Raw genomic sequence first — 19,271 nt, 5'->3', positions numbered from 1 at the left:
AATTATCTATGTTAAAATAAGGTATATGACGACTTGTTGTTTTTTTGTTTTTTTTTTTTGGGACATAGTAGTGCCTGACAAATATTTTGCAAATCTTAAAGTGGAATTCTCTATATAGGCACAATCACTCCAGCAGAAGTCAGGAGGACACTGTTCTTACACATGCTTTTAATTTGTTCTTCTGTGTCTCCTCTTCCTCACTAGTAAGAATGGAACAAAAACAGTGTATCCACTTAATGTAAAGTGGAGCCAGCTCTTGGAGCCGGCTATTTTCTTCCTGTGATACTTGTCTACTTCACCTGGAATTTTAGGAAGAATTTATTAACTGCAGGTTCTTCTATAATTAGGATAAAAGCATACAAATATCTTAAGAAAGGCTTTTGGATCATCAAGCTGTTCAATAGAGAAAACGACTAAAATCTAGCCCTCAATTCCTAATCCTGACATTTCCCGGTTGAGGAGTTTGCAAAATAGACTTCTTACCAATATTCATAAAGTTACTATTAACATGGTAGTATTAAATGGTCTCAGAATTTCACATATAAGTCAGTCTTCCAGCAGTTAGACAATTGGTGGAGAGCTAAAAATTGAAAAACTTCTTAGAAGAAAAAAAATACAATACACAACGTTGACAGATTGTAACGAGTTTTTTCCTTAGAACCAGCTTAAGAAATATTCTCTGAGCTATTTGGTAATCATGAGCTCATCTTCCCATATAAAAATATCAGGCTGGGTGAAGTGGCTCACGCCTGCAATACCACCACTTTCGGAGGCGGGGGAGTCCCTTGAGGCCAGGAGTTCAAGACAAGCCTGGGCAACTTAATGTGACCCCCATCTCTACAAAAAATTAAAATAGCCAAGTATGGTGGCTCGATCCCGCACTGCCAGCCACCTGGGAAACTGAGGCAGGAGGATCGTTTGTGCCCAGGAATTGGAGGCAGCAGTGATCCCGCCACTGTATGTGGCCTGGACAACACAGCCAAACCCTGTCTCTAAAAAACAAAAATCACTAAACAGCGTTCACAGTAGCACCTCTTAGGAGTCGCAATGGTCTGCATAGTTGCTATTTATTCCTGTTTAGTGCAATTTGTATGTCATCTTTTCAGTTACCCATTAGTAATAATTTTTTTAAAAGTCATCTTAGGGAAGACTTCCCTCTCACTTTTTCTCTTCGGTGCTCCTTCAATACATAAAATGCTAATTACTATTATATAGTAAATATCAAAACGAACTTTTCTATTTATTCGTCTAAATAGACAGTACTTATACTGTTTCCTAGCACAAGGCACAATGCCTTGTCAATTAACTCCTTGCACGTAGCGAAGTACTCTACAGTTAAAGACAACAAGAATATATCCTGGAAACATTTCTCAGACGTGTTTGGAGTGATAACACTGCCAAGTAACGGAGGTATAATAAGCGATTCTCAAGATAATTAATCCTACGCAGTTACAAGCGCTGTAAGGTAAAAACAATCATTTTTACAGTTACCATTTTTATTCTAACTTACTAGTTTTGTAACTTTTAACTTACTAGTGTTATATTATTATAACACGATGTAAAGGGATAGTGAGTAAAGGAGCTGCTATGTACCAGTGAGACCTGAGCAGGGCACACAAGACTTAAAGAAAAACAACCCCACGCAAAAGCTAAGTCTTGCAGTTTTCACTCCTCGCGTCTCCAGTGTCCACGTATCCGCAGTCCTGTTTTTGTATTTCGCCCAAGATACAACCCCGGGCAACCTCAGGGTGCGAGGAACCCAGCTCTGCCTCCTGCTCCCGGCGGCTCCTGTACTACCCAAGGCTCGCGATCTTCCATGACCCCTCGAAGTTGCCTCCCTTTCCCGGGCAAAGAAGGGGCAGCGACCCTGCCTCGCCCGCCGGCCCGAGCCAGGTCCGGACCGGCTCCCTCTGGGGCCGTGCTTCCCCCCGCCCCCAACGGTCCTCAGGCCTGGGTCTCACCTCTCCACCCACTCCCTCAGGAAGCGCATTTCCTCGGTGTGCAGAACGCTCGGATCCTGCTTACACATTTTCACAAAGGCCCGAAGCTCGTTCACTTTGCGGGGGTCCATGGTAGGGAGGTGGTGGGCGAAACTGGGGGGCTACGGCCCGGTTCCAGGCCCAGGCGCTGGCTCGGCGTGACCGCGCAGAAGGGGGCGGCTGCCGCGAGACAGAACAGACTAGAACCTCCCCGGCCGCTGGCTCCTCCCACCCAACGGTCTCGTGACCCCGGGTCCTCCGCCTGCTCATTTCTACTCCCTCTGCGCTGCTCCTGCGCGCTCCCTAGAATCTTCTAGAAGCGTGGCTGTTCGTGCTTTTGCCTGCCTCCCTGCGCATACATTCTCAATATTCTTAACTAGGAACCAGCTCCCTGGATGGGGCAACCCCAGAAACAGGCGCCTTCAAGGAGGCGGGAGATAACATGCCCTCCAGGGAGCAACGTCCAAGAGCATATTGTGTGGCTGCGTGCACTAACTAGAGCTCAACGCCAGGGACCTAAAAAAAAAAGGGCGTGGAGCCGGAGGGGCGATCCCAGCTCGGGGCATGACGTCACACTCTGCGCCGCCGCATAAGGAAGGCCCGCGAGCCGCGTCCGCCGGAAGGGGAGGTGCGGCTGCCCCGGTTTCCTGGCGACGCGGCGCTGCAGGCGGTTGTTTTCCCCGTCGTTACCCTCTTTCGCTTCCTGACGCGTGAGTTAGGCCGTCATGCCTTGGCTGCTCTCAGCCCCCAAGCTGGTTCCCGCTGTAGCAAACGTCCGCGGCCTCTCAGGTTAGACTCTCCTCCCACGGTCTCCTCCCATGGTGTCCCCTGGAGGGACCCAAGTTGGTCTCAGGCGATCCCTGGTTCGGCTGACCCTTCTCCTGGTGGGGCCTCCGCTCCCCAACCCTCTGTGCTCTCTGCGGATTTCTTCTATACCGGCTGCTCCTGGAAAGGGGTGGGCCCAGTGTGTTCTCTACCGTTGAGGTATTCTGTGAAGCCGAAATGACTGCAGAGAAAAAAGTGTGCCATCCCCCAGAGGGGCTGTCTTCCAAGTTACTCGGACTCCGAAGTTGTGGCAATTATCACACTTAAGTGACAAAGTGTTTCACATCAAGTAGCTCTTGTTTCTCTTAGGCATGAGAGCTTGCTCCAGAATATACACGAAGCATGTTTAGTAACACAAATTCTTTCAGCAGCTTCTCTTAGGAAAGGTAACTGTTTGGAAATACTTCTGGGGCATTTTGTGTCTGACAAGACGAAGGATAAGGAGAATAATTTTTGTAGGGTGTTCTCTATTGCGAGCAATTAATCTGATGAACATAAAGCTTAATCAGTGAAAACTGAATCACCTTCCTTGCAGGCAGATCTGCCATTGGATCCTATTTCAGTTTTTTAGGCCAATATATGAACAATGTGTGAACCAAAACGTGTGGTATTTGACATCAAAGCTATGTCTTGGCATATGTTTATGTTGATATACTTGAATTCATTTAAAATGGAATGTTAATTACATCGACTTCTTACTATAAAACATAAAAAGTTATTGTCCAGTGCACAGAACTTGTTCTTCAGTTCTCCTAGTAAAGCTGCAGAAAGACGTAACTCTCCGTGGGATTAGGTGAAAAGAAAGATGTGCAATTGTTGTCTTATTTTTGAGACAGGCCCTCATTCTGTCGCTCAGACTGGAGTGCAGTGGCAATCTCTGCTTATTTGCAACCTCTACCTCCTGGGTTCAAGCAATTCTCGTGCCTTAGCCTCCCGAGGTAGCTGGGATTATAGGCGTGTGCCACCACGCCTGGCTAATTTTTGTAATTGTAGTAGAGACCAGGTTTTCCACGTTGGCCAAGCCGATCTCGAACTCCTGGCCTCAAGCGATCCACCCTCCTCTCTGAGCCACCACGCCCGGCCTGGAATTTGCTTTTATTTGAAAGGCTCTCACCAACCTGACTAAAGGAACCATACTACCAGAAGGAACACTTGCAAAGGCACAGAACTCTGAAACGGAATGGCCAGCACTAAGCGTTGCAATCATTTAGTATGGCTGGAGAAGCTTTTTTTTTTTTTTTTTTTTTTTCAGACGGAGTCTTGCTCTTGTCACCCAGGCTGGAGTGCAATGGTGCTATCTCTTGCCTCACTGCAACCTCCACCTCGAGTTCAAGCGATTCTCCTGCCTCAGCCTCCCGAGTAGCTGGGGTTACAGGCGCCCACCACCATGCCTGGCTAATTTATGTGTTTTTAGTAGAGATGGGGTTTCACCATCTTGGCCAGGCTGGTTTTGAACTCCTGACCTCGTGATCCACCAGCCTCGGCCTCCCAAAGTGCTGGGATTACAGGCGTGAGCCACGGCGCCGGGCTTAGGAAAAGATTTTTTGAAAGATGTTCTCAGACAAAATAGTACGCATTACATGAAAATGATTCTGTGATCAAATACTTCTTGGGGAATGCTGCCTTTCATAATGTACATAATAGTTTAATTCTTTTTTTGGAGATGGGGTCTCGCCATGTTGCCCAAGGTAAACTTGAATTCTCACCTCAGCTTCTCAAAGTGTTGCGATTATAAGTGTGAGCCACTGCATCCAGCCCTTAATAGTCTAGGTTTCTAAGAGAGGTGTTCCGCAGTAATTTGCCAAATGTGTAAAAATGTATTTGACTATGGACCCCTTTTCTGTGATGAGTCTTGAACTGGTATCCCTGGAACAGATTTTGGGAAAAGTTGGGCTACAGCATAAGATGAGTACGAGCTGATAGGAAATCAAGTTGGGAAGAAAGCTGGTGGCTGGCTCGTGGAGGGCCTTGTACATTATATTAAGCAAACAATTAGCTTTTTCCTTTAGATGGTGGGAAAACTGAGGAATTTTAAGCTATTGAGTAAGATGATTAAATCTAAATTTTTGGTTTTCTGTTAAGAGTGAAGAAATGGACTACAGGGCATGTCATTACATTCTTAAATTTTCTGAGACACTGATTTTTGCTTTAGTTTTTGGAAAATTGCAATTTTTTTTCAACTTTACTACCACATTATAACAGATAAACTCTACTAAATATCACATGTTATATTAGAAGCAGTTAAAATACCCTGGGCTTTTATTATTTTCTGAAAATAAACTTTGAATACTAATTGTCCGCAGTCTCTTCTATGGAATAAATAACCTTTCCTTCTCCCATCTGCCCACTGAAAATCAAATACCGATACAAAACACAAGCTCTTGACTATAGCTGTCTTTTAAAAATAGCAGATAATTATAATTTTTTTCTAATTTTGCATTTGTGTTTGGCCAAAGGTGAATAAGTTTTAGTGCTGCTAGACGTAACTCAAACCATTTGCTCGATATCTGATGTATTTGTAACCCATCTGTTTTTCTCCCAACATGACTAAATTAAAATGGCTATAGGTGCTGTTTTAGAGTAATGTATTTGTAGATTTTGTATACAAACTCTAAACAAAAATAGAAAATTTCCTATCTGGAGTGATTCACTGATGGCCTACCATACAGAACTGCTCTGAGGAATTCAGGGTAAGACAGGCCTTAAAAAAAAAATGTGGGCCAGGCGCGGTGGCTCACGCTTGTAATCCCAGCACCTTGGGAGGCCGAGGCGGGCGGATCACGAGGTCAGGAGATCGAGACCACGGTGAAACCCCGTCTCTGCTAAAAATACAAAAAAATTAGCCGGGCGTGGTGGCGGGTGCCTGTAGTCCCAGCTACTCGGAGAGGCTGAGGCAGGAGAATGGCGTGAACCCGGGAGGCGGAGCTTGCAGTGAGCCGAGATCGCGCCATCGCACTCCAGCCTGGGCGACAGAGCGAGACTCCGTCTCAAAAAAATAAAAATAAAGTGGTAAAATATACTACATAAAATTTACCATGTTACCCGTTTTTTGATTTTTTTAATTTTCTATTGTTTTTCTTTAGAGACAGTGTCTCACACTGTCAGCTGGAGTGCAGTGGCAAGATCATAGCTCCCTACAACCTCAACTCCTGGGCTCAAGCAATCCTCCCACCTCAGCCTCCTAAGTAGCTAGGACTACAGGCACGTACCACCACACCCAGCTAAATTTTTAAAAAAGTTTTTTCATAGAGGAGAGGTCTCATTATGTTATCCAGACTGTCGCAAAATTCTGACTTCAAGCAACCCTCCTGCCTGGGCCTCCCAAGATGCTAGGATTACAGGTGTGAGCCACTGCACCCAGCTAAGTCTATTTTTAACTTAAAATACTTTATACTTTAATTTTTAATTTGTAGTACCTTTAAGTTATAATGCATCAAATGCTGTACTTCCATTGGAAAAAAGCCATTTCATGAATAATTGTGTAGTCTGAACCTGTGTGTCTTACTACATTCTTGTCTCCTAATGCTATGCATGTTTCAGAAATTTGTATGGTGGTTTTAATTAGAGAAAAGAAAAATAGGCTATAAACTCTACTAAAGAAAAATTCAAAAGTAAAGAACTATTTCCAGTTTTCCAAATTCCTTTTTTTTTTTTTTTTTAAGACAGGGTCTTACTTTGTCACCCAGGCTGGAGTGTGGTGGCGTGATCTCAGTACACTGCAACCTATGTCTCCCAGGCTCAAGCAGTCCTTCTGCCAGCTTCCCGAGTAGCTGGGACTACAGGTGCACACCACCACACTTGGCTAATTTTTAAATTTTTTGTAGAGAAAAGATCTCACTATATTGCCCAGGCAAATTCTTATTAGCACCAACTGTCACCACAAACTTATCCTTTTCTGATATACCCAGTCCAAAAAACTACTAACCAAATGTCCACAATCCTGCTAAAAGTGTTGAAAAGCTCTTAGTATAGTATTAAACAAGTGTTATCTACAAAATTTGTGATTAACCAAAACACACACAATTGTGTTCAAATGTTACATGTTTGAAGAGTCAATTTAACAATTCCTTTTGGTAGACTTCTTTTGCACCTCTTTACGCTTCTTTTTTTTCCTCTTACCACCCTCTTTGACTCCTGCTGAGAAAATAGGGGGATCCCGGTTGCTGGTAACCCAAGATATACCTCCCTCATCATTGTCCACAAAAGTATATTGAGATACATGTTTGGAGCTGTGAGAATTTGGTGAATAGTTGTTGAATGACTGTCTTCTCCAGCTGCATTCTTCTGCAAAGCCCTCTTCATTGGCCACACTATTTACAAGAAAAAATGTCAACTCTCCATTATCTTCAGCTTCTCTTTCTTGATCACTTTCAATAATTTTCTTTGTATTAACATTTCTGCCATTAACAATTTTGTCTGAAGTTGTAACAGATATGTAGTTGTCCATCCCACTATCATCAAAAGCCAGGGAAGAAAAAGAAGTAAGGCCTTCATGCCCCAGTGAACCCTGTGATGTATATCCTGTATCATATGAAGAAAATTTCTCAAAAATTGGATATTCACTGGCGGTAGAGAAAAAGGATCCTGCATCTCTGTTTCTGTTTCCATAGGAGCTTCTTGGACGATTTAACAGGTCCTCAAGCGAGTCTTCAAAGAAGTGAAAAGAAAATGGATCCCTTTCATGAAAAATTTCTTTAAAAACGTCATCTGGCTTATGGAATGTGAAGCCATACTCACATTCATCATCAAAATGACTTCCACCTCCGTTTAATCCTTCTGTGCCATATTTATCATAAATGTCCCGTTTTTCATCATTTGATAATACCTCGTATGCCTCAGCTACTTCTTTGAATTTTCTCTCTGCTTCTCCTTTATTTTCTGGATTTTTATCAGGGTGCCATTTAAGTGCCACTTTATGATAAGCTTTTTTAATATCCTCAGGTGAAGCATATCTTTGCACTCCTAGAACTTCATAGTAATCCACCATGTTTTAGATGATTGGAAGTGCGTGTGCTGGGTCTTGAGAACCGTGGTTTCCTCAGCTCAGGCTCTGCTGGTGGTGGTGATACAGGTAGTGACTGCAAATAGGTACATTTTTATGTTAAAGACAATGTTATTACCATGTGCTAGGAGATGAGGATACTGATTATGTGGCAAGCAGAGTTACAAATATGTCAGAGAGGGCTGCATTATGGTGTCATTCTGGGGTCAGTGTGGGGACTGGACCTTCCAGATAGAGCTAGTCCAGAGTCGTACCAGACCATCCTGAATCCTCTGGACTGTTTCCCCTATGTATTTCCCTGGAAGCTTCAGGCAGTGCCTCATAAGCCAATGGAATCTGTTGCTAATAGCCACAGCATATCCCTTGCATAATATGACCTCTAGATTACTGGGCCTTAATTACTTCCCAGCTCTTCTACGCTTTGGTTTAGAAAAATGAAGTAGTGACTTACGGGTGAAGAAAGTATTCAAGCAGTTGACATTTATTTCAGTCAAGAGACAGTTCAGTGGGGGATACAAACAAGTAACTTAGTTACAATATAATAGTTATGATGAGAGGAAGTACTGGATGCTAAACAATTATATGAGACAGCTCAGGCTGGGGGTGTCAATGAAAGCCTCTTGGAGGAAGTAGCCTGATAAGTTAACTTTCTGCATGCCAGGGGTAAGTCATTTGAGATTATAGTATCTTTGTCCACCGAAGGTTTACTGCTATAAAACATGTAATTAAAGATTTGGAAAGTTGTGTGTTTATGTATTCACTGTATACTTACTGAATGTCTACTTTGTGCCAGGCACCATTTTAGCCACTGGTGATAACAGTATTGAACAAAAGACACCAGTTTTCCTGGTGCTTGCATTATAATAGAATACAAATAAGAGAACAAATAAAATAATTTGAGATAATGTGATATGGGCTCCAAAAAAAATAAAGAGCAATGTGCTGGGGGCAGAGCGCTACTTTAGATTGGTTTTAGAAGGCTTCTGAGGAGATGACATTATTGGTGAGACCTATATGACAGTCAGCCACATAGTGATCTAATATGGTAGCCACTGGCCATGTTGATGGACATTTTGGTTGTTGCCAGTTGGGGCTGTTGCACATAAAGCTAGCACTTATTTCAAGTACAATGGGAAGCCTTTGTGGGGAGTGGGGAATATGCAAGTTTAATGATGTGATTTAGATTTGTAATGGATCAGTGGCTACTATTTTGAAATTCAGCCATGTATGGGAAAGTAGAATTCAAGAGCCCAGTTAGAAACAGACCAAAGGTGATTTTCTTTGGGGATAAATTACCAGCAGTCTAGACCCGAATTTAAAGGACTTATATTCTATACCGGCTCATTTTATTGTCTCAGAAAATTCCCTATAATGATCTTTGTTTTTCTTCCTCTATGTTGTGTTTATTTTATTTTCCATCACATTTATAACCCCTCAGTTAAATGATACTCTAATGAAATCTAAAACTGTAGTGTATGTTTCTAGTCTTTCAAGACCATTTGTCAGGTCTGAATATTTTTTTGCTTTGCATAAATTTTTTTATATACTCATTTTTGAGAGGTATTGTGAAATGCTTAAAACTCAATTTAAATTCTCTCCAGTATATGTGCTTACATGTACTTATGTGTGGCATACCCATGATTATAATTTGCCTGCCACTGGAAATAATAACCAATAATGTTGAACATTATTTGAGTACCCTCTGAGTCACACTGTAGCAAGTGCTCATTTAACTGACACAGCATTCTAGCGAAATAAATATTTAATGCCCATAAGAAAATAGACATTCTGAGAGAGAAAGTAATTTGCCTAAGGCTACATAGCTTGTTAGTGAAAAATCTGATTTTTAAACTTGAGTCTAATTTCAAGTTCTCCTCATTCCACTCTACTGCATTTCTCGGACTAGGACTTAAAGAGTTTAGGTTCTAGGCATTCCACAAACAGATACTGAGAACCTACTGTTACTGGAAAGGGGTCCCAATCCAGACCCCAAGAGATGGTTCTTGGATCTCGTGCAAGAAAGAATTTGAGTGGAATACACAGAGTAAAGTGAAAGCAAGTTTATTAAGAAAGTAAAGGAATAAAGAATGGCTACTCCATAGGCAGAGCAGCCCCAAGGGCTGCTGGTTGCCCATTTTTATGGTTATTTCTTGATTATATCCTAAACAGGAAGTGGATTATTCATGCTTCCCCGTTTTAGACCATATAGGATAACTTCCTGACGTTGCCATGGCATCTGTAAACTCTTAGGGCGCTGGTGGGAGTGTAGCAGTGAGGACAATCAGAGGTTACTGTCATTGCCATCTTAGTTTTAGTGGGGTTTGGCCAGCTCCTTTTTTTTTTTTTGAACATTTTTATTACTAAGAACATCACAGGTAAAGTTCACAGGAAGGTGACAGTGTAGGAGATGTTTGCAATGTCTAAATTTGACAGGGACTTTATTTTATCTTATTATTATTATTATTTGAGGCAGAGTTTCACTCTTATTGCCCAGGCCGGAGTGCAATGGTGGGATCTTGGCTCACTGCAACTTCTACCTCCCGGGTTCAAGCCATTCTCCTGCCTCAGCCCACTGTGTAGCTGGGATTACAGGCATGTGCCACCATGCCCGGCTAATTTTGTATTTTTAGTAGAGAGGGGGTTTCTCCATGTTGGTCAGGCTGATCTCAAACTCCCAACCTCAGATGATCCGCCCACCTCAGCCTCCCAAAGTACTGGTATTACAGGCGTGAGCCACCACACCCAGCTGGCCAGCTTCTTTACTATAACCTACGTGTTTTATTAGCAGGGTTTTTATGTCCTGCATTTTGTGCTGACCTCCTATTTCATTCTGTGATTGGGACTGCCTTAACTTACTGGGAATGTAGCCCAGCAGGTCTTAGCCTTATTTTACCAAACCCCTACTGAAGATGGAGTTGCTCTGGTTCAAATGCCTCTGACACTATGATTGATACAGAGAGAAGGTAGAAAATAGGAAATTCAGCTCTTAAGAAATTCATATAGTTTGAAAAAACTAATTTCAGTGGAGTGTAAAGTTATAACATGACACTTGTTTCTGCAGTTATACCCTTCTTTGATGATCCTTTGCCTCCCAGCCATCTGCTGTGCCATTTTCTCTGCCTCTTCACAACAAAACTTAACCAGAGTATTGTCTCAGTGTCTTTGCTTTCTTGCATCCTATTCCCTCCTTGGCACACTCCAGTCTGTCTTCCGTCTTTACTCTGCTAAAATTGCCAGGGTCTCCAGTGACTTTGATGTTACCATATCCAGTGGTTGTCCTTTTGGCTTCCTTATATTTTGAAGCACTTGCCATACTGTGAGCCCTCCCTGCCCTTTTTTTTTTTTTTTGAGATGGAGTTTCACTCTCGTTGCCTAGGCTAGAGTGCAATGGTGTGATCTCGGCTCACAGCAACCTCCACTTCCCAGGTTCAAGCCATTTTCCTGCCTCAGCCTCCCGAGTAGCTGGGATTACAGGCATGCGCCACCATGCCCGGCTAATTTCGTATTTTTAGTAGGGACAGGGTTCCTCCATGTTGGTCAGGCTGGTCTCAAACTCCTGACCTCAGGTGATCCACCCACCTCAGCCTCCCAAAGTGCTGGGATTACAGGTGTGAGCCACCGCACCTGGTATAGTCCTCCCCACTTCTTAAAACACTTGTTTTTTAACTTCCTAAATACCACACTTTTTTTGTGGGGGGAGTAGGGGGGCGGCGGGTAGAGACAGGGTTTAGCCATGTTGGCCAGGCTGGTCCCGAACTCCTGGCTTCAAGTGATCTGCCTGCCTCGGCCTCCCAAAGTGCTGGGATTACAAGCGTGAGTCACCATGCCCGGCCCTAAATACCACATTCTTCTAGTTTTCCTTCTTTCTCTTGTGCTCTTTCTCACACTAAAATATTACAGTGCCAGGCTTTGTTCAGTCTCCCTGGGTAATACCCATTCCCAGGGCTTTAGATGCCATCTGTGTGCTTATAACACCCTAATTTATATATCTAGCCTAGCACTTTTCTCCCTGAAATTAAGATTGCTCATTTGACCTCTCCATTAAATTTATTTCCCATAAATATCTCAGGCTTTCTTATTTCATGTAATGGTACAACCATTTGTTCACTTGTTCAAATCAAAAATCAAGAATTAATTCCTCTTTTTTCTTTATTTCTTATGTCCAATCCGAAGCCAGACTTACTAACTTTTAACTTCAAAATACATTCCAAATCAAGTCACTGGGAAAATAAAGTCAAATAACAAGTGATCTCTGCTTCCAAAGATCGTTCATAGTAGAACGGCAAACTGATTAGCAATTATGTGAAGTGTAGTAGGTATTAAAATAGAAATCATAGGAACGTTGAGGAAGACATCTGAAACAAGCAGAACAGAGGCAGTAGGTGTGAGAAGAGTAAGAGAAGTCTCCTGCATTAAGTGATGTTTGAGCTGATTTTTTTTAGGATTTGTGTATTCGTATAAGCAGGCAGTGTCCACTTTAGACTAAGAGAACTATATTTTTTAATGCAAATGCTATTATGATACAGAATGATTTAGCCGGGGTTCTTCAAGTAGCTTAGTGTGGCTGTAATGTTTTTTGAGGATTCGGTCAGATAAAGGAGCAGAATCCAAATCATGAAGTTTCCTAAGCAAAAGAGTTTGAAGCTTATCAACTGGATATTTTTGAAATAGGACTTAACACACCAGCTTTGCTACTAATTATATGACTTTGGGCAAAAGATGTTTAAGTAAAAAGCTATTGAGACCTTTTTAAAAAATTTACTGGGAATAAACATCTCAATTTATGTCTCCTGTTAAAGTGTTACTTGTTTGCTTTGAATTTATTAAAGTTAAGCTCCCTCTGCTTGAGAGTGGTCCAGAATAGAAGGATATGCTAGGATTATTTCATATGAGCATTGAAAAAGGAATCAGTTAACTTTTTATATTCTGAAATTTTACTCCCAAATGAGATTACAGAAGACACTATGTGTGCATGAGTATTTGTGCACAAGCGTGCATGTGGAGAAGGTGCAGGAGGAGAGAGAAATCACAAGAGAAATTACCAGTGCAACAGCAGCCTACTCCACTAGCGGGTTAGTGCTGCTGGAGGGAGAGGAAAAGATCAGGAAGGTAAGAGAGCTTTGAAGGTTTTGTATTCTGAATTAAGGAATTAGATTTTTAACTGTCACATGAGGTAGGCATTATCGTCATTATTTTACAAACACAGAATCAGACTCAGAGAAGTATTCTGGACAAGGTTACACAGTTAGTACCAGAGAAGCTGAGATTCAAACTCAGGTTTATTTGACTTCATAATCTTTGCTCTTATCCCTCCCCCTTGCTGCTCACTAGGTCCTCTCTGTTTAATCTCAACAATCAATACTGTACAATCTCCTTGTGAACATACAATTTCTGTAAGGACTATGAATTATGAATAATAATATATGTATTTGGGAGAGAAAAGTCTTAAAAGTTAATTCCACTTAAGTTTGTAGAGGATTGTTTAGAAAAATCATAGCTTCTTCTAAAAAGATTTAAAAAAAAGAAAAATCATAGCTTCTAAGATGATTACAAAGAAATTGGTGTGGGTTTCCAACCTGGGCAACATAGTGAGACCTCATCTCTACCAAAAATAAAAAAAATTAACCAGGCTTGGTGGCACATACCTGTAGTCCCAGCTACTTGGGAGGCTGAGCCACTGACTCCAGCCTGGGCCATAGAGTGAGACTCTGTCTTAAAAATAAATGAATAAATATTGAAGGAGAGAAGGAAGGAAATATTAGTTTGCATTTTTCTAAAGTTTCCAAACTGCTGGAGATGGATAAGTGCATTTATACCATGAAGACTTTCTAGATCTATTGTTTCATTTCATTTACTGCCTAAGCCCAGAGGAACAAGGCTGCAGTGAGCTATGATCATGCCATTACATTCTAGCCTGGGCAACAGAGTGAGACCTGTCTCAAAAAAAAAAAAAAAAAAAAAACCCAACAAACAAAACTCCTTATGTGTGAATCCACCATTGCATTCACCGTTTAATATTGTAGTGCTCTGTTTTGTTTCACCTCCACTAGACTGTGCATTCTTTAAAGACCACAGCATATAGCCTTGTCATTCATGTGTCTTTCTTTGCACATGTTCCAATCATGTGCAAAGAATTTTTTAATTAATGCTAATAACAGTAACATTTGTTGTACTCTTATGATTAAGCATTTTTCATAAATTATTTTATCTAGCTCTAACATTCCAAGATTAAATGAAATAGCATGTGCATATTTTCTCATGCTTAACATATTCTCAATAAAAAATGTTGATTATCTTTTCCTGAGTTTTAGGATGCAGCTTTATGCTATGTCTGTGATATCCTTTCAGACTGCGTCTGTGATATCCTTCCCCTGCCTTTTTTGGTTCCTTTCTTCTGTTTTCATAGCTCCTTATTCATACCTTTATTATATATATATGTGTGTGTGTGTGTATGTGTATAAAATATTGTAGCAGACAAATGTCTCTGAGGGTAAAGATGATCTCATTTCTGTTTTCCTAGGGCCCAACACAGAGTCTGACACAGAGCAAAGGCCATATAAATATTGAAGGAGGGCCGGGTGCAGTGGCTCAAGCCTGTAATCCCAACACTTCGGGAGGCTGAGGTGGGCCGATCACTTGAGGTCAGGAGTTCGAGACCAGCCTGGCCAACAGGGTTAAACCCAGTCTCTGCAAAAATTAGCCAGGCATGGTGGCACGCACCTGTAATCCCAGCTACGTAGGAGGCTTGAGGCAGGAGAATCACTTGAACCCAGGAGGCGGAGGTTGCAGTGAGCCAAGATCACGCCACTGACTCCAGCCTGGGTGACAGAGTGAGACTCTGTCTTAAAAATAAATAAATGAATATTGAAGGAGAGAAGGAAGGAAATATTAGTTTGCATTTTTCTAAAGCATCTAAACTGCTAGAGATAGGTAAGTGTATTTATATCATGAAGACTTTCTAGATCTGTTGTTTCATTTCATTCTCTTTATTCTTCATTCAGGATGTATGTTGTGTTCACAGCGAAGGTACTCCCTTCAGCCTGTCCCAGAAAAGAGGATTCCAAACCGGTACTTAGGCCAGCCCAGCCCGTTTACACACCCACACCTCCTCAGACCGGGTAAGGCCTTTTAACTATGCTATCTCACCATTTAGGTTCTGTCTACAGCAATGCTATTCAATAGAACTTCTTTTTTGTTGTTGTTGTTTTTTTGAGACAGAGTCTTACTCTGTCACCCAGGCTGGAGTGCAGTGGCCCGATCTCGGCCCACTGCAAGCTCTGCCTCCCAGGTTCATGCCATTCTCCTGCCTCAGCCTCCTGAGTAGCTGGGACTACAGGTGCCCGCCACCACACCCAGCTAATTTTTTGTATTTTTAGTAGAGATGAGGTTTCACTGTGTTAGCCAGGATGGTCTCAATCTCCTGACCTCGTGATCCGCCCGCCTCGGCCTCCCAAAGTGCTGGGATTACAGGCGTGAGCCACTGCGCCCGGCCTGTTCAATAGAACTTCTTGCGGTAAGCTCTGGATCTGTGCTGTTCCATAAGGTAGCCACTAACCTCACATGGCTATTGTACACTAATAAGGTTGCTAGTACAGCTGAGGAACTGAACTTTTTATTTTATTTAATTTTAATTAATTTAAATTTAAGCTTAACTACATGTGAGTACTGTTGCTTTATTGACAATACTAGTCTAGAACAAAGTTTAAATATGATAAACCTTATAATTCAGAATAATTAATGAAAGGTACATATTTCAGGATGTTTTTAAAGCAAAGTTCTATTTCTAAGTCAGCTTTTAGAAATGTATACTATTGTGAATTACTGTGTTAAAGACATTTTAGAAAACATGTTTTTTCTTGAAATTATCAAATATTTACTTTAAAATTATAACCTATCTCTATATAGATTAAGCAAGATTTCCAGATTTGTTTGTCACAAATTTGAGAGGTAGTATCCCAGTTGATAAAGGTGATGCAAAAAATTGATAAAGGTTTGTTTCACTAATTTTTTTTTTCTGCTGTAAGATCCCAGCGTTGCTGCCAGAAGATGTCTTACAACTGTTGCTCAAATTTAGACCTAAAGGTTTTTTGTTTTGATTTCTTGCACTTAAGGGGTGAACTATGACTAATGAATATCTCAAAGAGGTAGGTAGGGTAAAAGCAAACACGTTGTAGAAAAAGCAATCAGGTTTTCAAGGAAAATTAATTGTTCTTTCTGCCATAAGAAATTAAATCTGTATTTGCCATATAAGCATATATATATTACTAATGTAAATTTACCTTTAGAAATATGTTCCTTTTTCACCATCCCCACTCAGTGAATGATACCAGTATGTTTCTCAGTGAGGGCTTCCTTTTTTTGATTTTTCATCAGACTCGAATTCCTGCTGGGAAGTCGGCTGAAACTAAGGAAATGCAGCTCACCACTGAAACCCACAAGAAATCAGAGTTTTTCAAAGCTGTAAGGTAAGCTTAATAGCAACCCAGTTGGTATTAATTTTAGTATTTATCTACCCGATCAACCTACCTGTAGCCTCGAGTTATTTTTTTAAGTAGAATTGATAGTTTTACCAGCTTTGAAAATTACTGATTTCTTGTGGTGAGATATTTTTACATGGTAAGCTGCATTTTCCAGGCCTTAAACCTAGTAATTATATTGTCAAGACAATGGCCTCTGTATCTAGATTTTTTTGCTTTATACCTTAAGTGCATGTTAAGTATAAGTGAATGTAAATAAATATGCACACGTATATGTTCATATACATACGTATGTGAATATCTGGGGGGAAAAGGATGCCTGTCCTAATTTTACTCTCCTAGACGTGGGATTTTGGACATTGGGGTAAGTGAGAAGGGATGGAAGTAGATGGAATTCTAAAACAGAATTATTAGTATTTTAAACCTCAAACTATCAGATTGATAGTTTGTACCATTAGGTACAGATTTTTCTGCAGACAAAAGTAGCAGAAGAATTAATCATTTGTCTTTCTCCTTCCAGAGATGCAAAACTTGTGGAAGTGTTAAAATGATTGTAGGGTGAAGAAGAGTAAATTTTTAAGAAAAATTAAAAGGGGCCAGGCACAGTGGCTCACACTTGTAATCCCAGCACTCTGGGAGGCCAAGGTGGGTGGACCACCTGAGGTCAGGAGTTTGAGACCAGCCTAACCAATATGGTGGAATCCCGTCTCTACTAAAAATACCCAAAAAAAAAAAAAAAAAATTAGCCGGGTGTGGTGGCATATGCCTATAATCTCAGCTTCTGGGGAGGCTGAGGCAGGAGAATCACTTCAATCCAGGAGGCGGAGGTTGCAGTGAGCCAAAATTGTGCCAGTGCACTCCAGCTTGGGGGACAGATGGAGACTGTCTCAAAAAAAAAAAAAAAAGAAAAAAAAAATTAAAAGGCATGTAATACTTAAAAAATCTCTTTTAGGCCAGGTACAGTGGCGCACGCCTATAATGCCAACACTTTGGAAAGACAAGGTGAGAGGATCACTTGAGGTTAGGAGTTCGAGACGAGCATAGGCAACATAGCAAGACCCTGTCTCTATAAGAAATAAAAAAAATTAGTGCTCATGCCTGTAGTCCCAGCTCCTTGGGGGACTCAGGTGGTAGGATTGCATGAGTCCAGGAGGTCAAGGATGCAGTGAGCTGTGATCATGTCTCTGCACTCCATCTTGGGTGACAGAGTGAGACCGTGTCTGTCTCTCAAAAAAAAAAGTCTCTTACGCAGTTGGCTTGTTAGTTTAGGATATAAAATTATGTCATGGGCTACTTGGTTTCTCCAAAAGGTTTCATGTTTTGCATCTTTCTCTAATACATGGCAGTGTGTACTTAATACTTTTGGGAAACATCTCAATGCCTTTCCTAATTATTATGCAAGTTCTATACATACAGAAAAAGAGAATACAGGTAAGCATAGGTTTTTTTTTTTTTTTTTTTGAGACGGAGTCTCGCTCTGTCGCCCAGGCTGGAGTGCAGTGGCGCAATCTCGGCTCACTGCAAGCTCCGCCTCCCGGGTTCAAGCCATTCTCCTGCCTCAGCCTCCCGAGTAGCTGGGACTACAGGCACCCACCACCACGCCCAGCTAATTTTTTATTTTTTTTTTTTAGTAGAGACGGGGTTTCACTGTGTTAGCCAGGATGATCTCGATCTCCTGACCTCATGATCCGCCCACCTCGGCCTCCCAAAGTGCTGGGATTACAGGCGTGAGCCACCGCGCCTGGCCAGATTTTTTTTTTTTTTAATTACTAATAATCCCACAACTCAGAGAAGGCCACTGTTGAGATTTTGGTATATGTTTCTTTTTAGTCTTATTTCTTATATAGGTGTGTGTGTAAGTGTACATCTTGTGTACACATGTGTACACATTCTTTGTATATTGTTCTATTATTTCCTTAAATTCTTAGAAGTGAAATTACTGAGGCCGGGCGCGGTGGCTCACACCTGTAATCCCAGCACTTTGGGAGGCCGAGGCAGGTGGATCACGAGGTCAGGAGTTCGAGACCAGCCTGGCCAACATAGTGAAACCCCGTCTCTACTAAAAATATAAAAATAAGCCAGGCGTGGTGGCGGGTGTCTGTAATCCCAGCCACTCGGGAGGCTGAGGCAGGAGAATCACTTGAACCTGGGAGGCAGAGGTTGCAGTGAGCTGAGATCGCACCATTGCAGTCCAGCTTGGGCAACAGAGTGGGACTTCATCTCAAAAAAAAAAAAAAAAACAAGTGAAATTACTCGGCCAGTTCCTCTGAATTCTTGGGAGCTATTTTTCCTAGATTTTTCTTTGCCATACCTACGTATCCAAGTTTCCTGAAGCATCAATAGCTTGGAAAATATTTAGCAGGATGACACGGGAAATAAAGAAATTCTGTTCTGGCTGTGCTACTGCTAGGTTCTAGTGATTTTCAAAACTTGTCATTTCCTTAAAGAAATCTGAGCACTGTAGACCATTTCTGCTTTTTATGACAGTGCCATCTCTGTGCTAAGGACTGTATCTGTAGGGATGGAAAATGTTGGTCAGTCTCTTTGATTACTACTGTGTCTCACACTTGACACTCAGACATGAAAATGTTTCCATGTAGGAAGGCAAGTGGCGTTCTGAACTGTGAGTCTACTTTTTTTTTTTTTTTGAGACGGAGTTTCGCTCTTGTCGCCCAGGCTGGAGTGCAATGACACAATCTCTGCTCACTGCAACCTCTGCTTCCCGGGTTAAAGCAGTTCTCCTGCCACAGCCTCCCAAGTAGCTGGGATTATAGGCGCCTGCTACCACATTCGGCTAATTTTTGTATTTTTAGTAGAAATGGGGTTTCACCACGTTGGCCAGGCTAGTCTCGAACTCCTGACCTCAGGTGATCCACCCGCCTCAGCCTCCCAAAGTGCTGGGATTACAGGTGTGAGCCACCGCACCCAGTGAGTCTACTTTTTATATTATCCGTACAAGAAAGATGCTTCCATGGTTCCCTGATTATT

At 41.7% G+C, this 19,271-nt stretch overlaps 3 protein-coding genes across 11 annotated transcripts in view; 1 reads left to right on the top strand and 2 right to left on the bottom strand.

Annotated features, from left to right (window-relative positions):
* ST13 (ST13 Hsp70 interacting protein) overlaps positions 1 to 2,520 on the bottom strand; it is a 32,492-nt gene extending 29,972 nt beyond the window's left edge. Inside the window, exon 1 of one of the 2 annotated variants that reach the window (XM_055252793.2) lies at positions 1,962 to 2,520. In XM_055252793.2, the coding sequence (XP_055108768.1) occupies positions 1,962 to 2,071 (110 nt within the window). In that variant the 5' untranslated portion in view covers positions 2,072 to 2,520. The remainder of the gene's footprint in view (positions 1 to 1,961) is intronic. The other variant, XM_055252794.2, reaches the window with a different exon arrangement.
* A 10-nt stretch (positions 2,521 to 2,530) lies between these two features.
* The window catches only part of XPNPEP3 (X-prolyl aminopeptidase 3), a 75,821-nt gene continuing 59,080 nt past the window's right edge, over positions 2,531 to 19,271 (top strand). Inside the window, exons 1-3 of one of the 8 annotated variants that reach the window (XM_055252777.2) lie at positions 2,636 to 2,768; positions 14,327 to 14,429; positions 14,808 to 14,924. In XM_055252777.2, the coding sequence (XP_055108752.2) occupies positions 14,813 to 14,924 (112 nt within the window). In that variant the 5' untranslated portion in view covers positions 2,636 to 2,768; positions 14,327 to 14,429; positions 14,808 to 14,812. The other 7 variants (XM_055252778.2, XM_055252786.2, XM_063622959.1 and 4 more) reach the window with 7 other exon arrangements.
* On the bottom strand, positions 6,862 to 7,791 carry DNAJB7 (DnaJ heat shock protein family (Hsp40) member B7). Its single transcript, XM_055252795.2, has one exon. It carries the CDS (start codon positions 7,789 to 7,791, stop codon positions 6,862 to 6,864), a length of 930 nt encoding a protein of 309 aa, XP_055108770.2.

The sequence above is a fragment of the Symphalangus syndactylus genome, chromosome 18 (assembly GCF_028878055.3).
Source record: "Symphalangus syndactylus isolate Jambi chromosome 18, NHGRI_mSymSyn1-v2.1_pri, whole genome shotgun sequence".
NCBI lineage: Eukaryota > Metazoa > Chordata > Mammalia > Primates > Hylobatidae > Symphalangus > Symphalangus syndactylus.
This window is presented reverse-complemented; position numbering and strand designations above follow the sequence as displayed.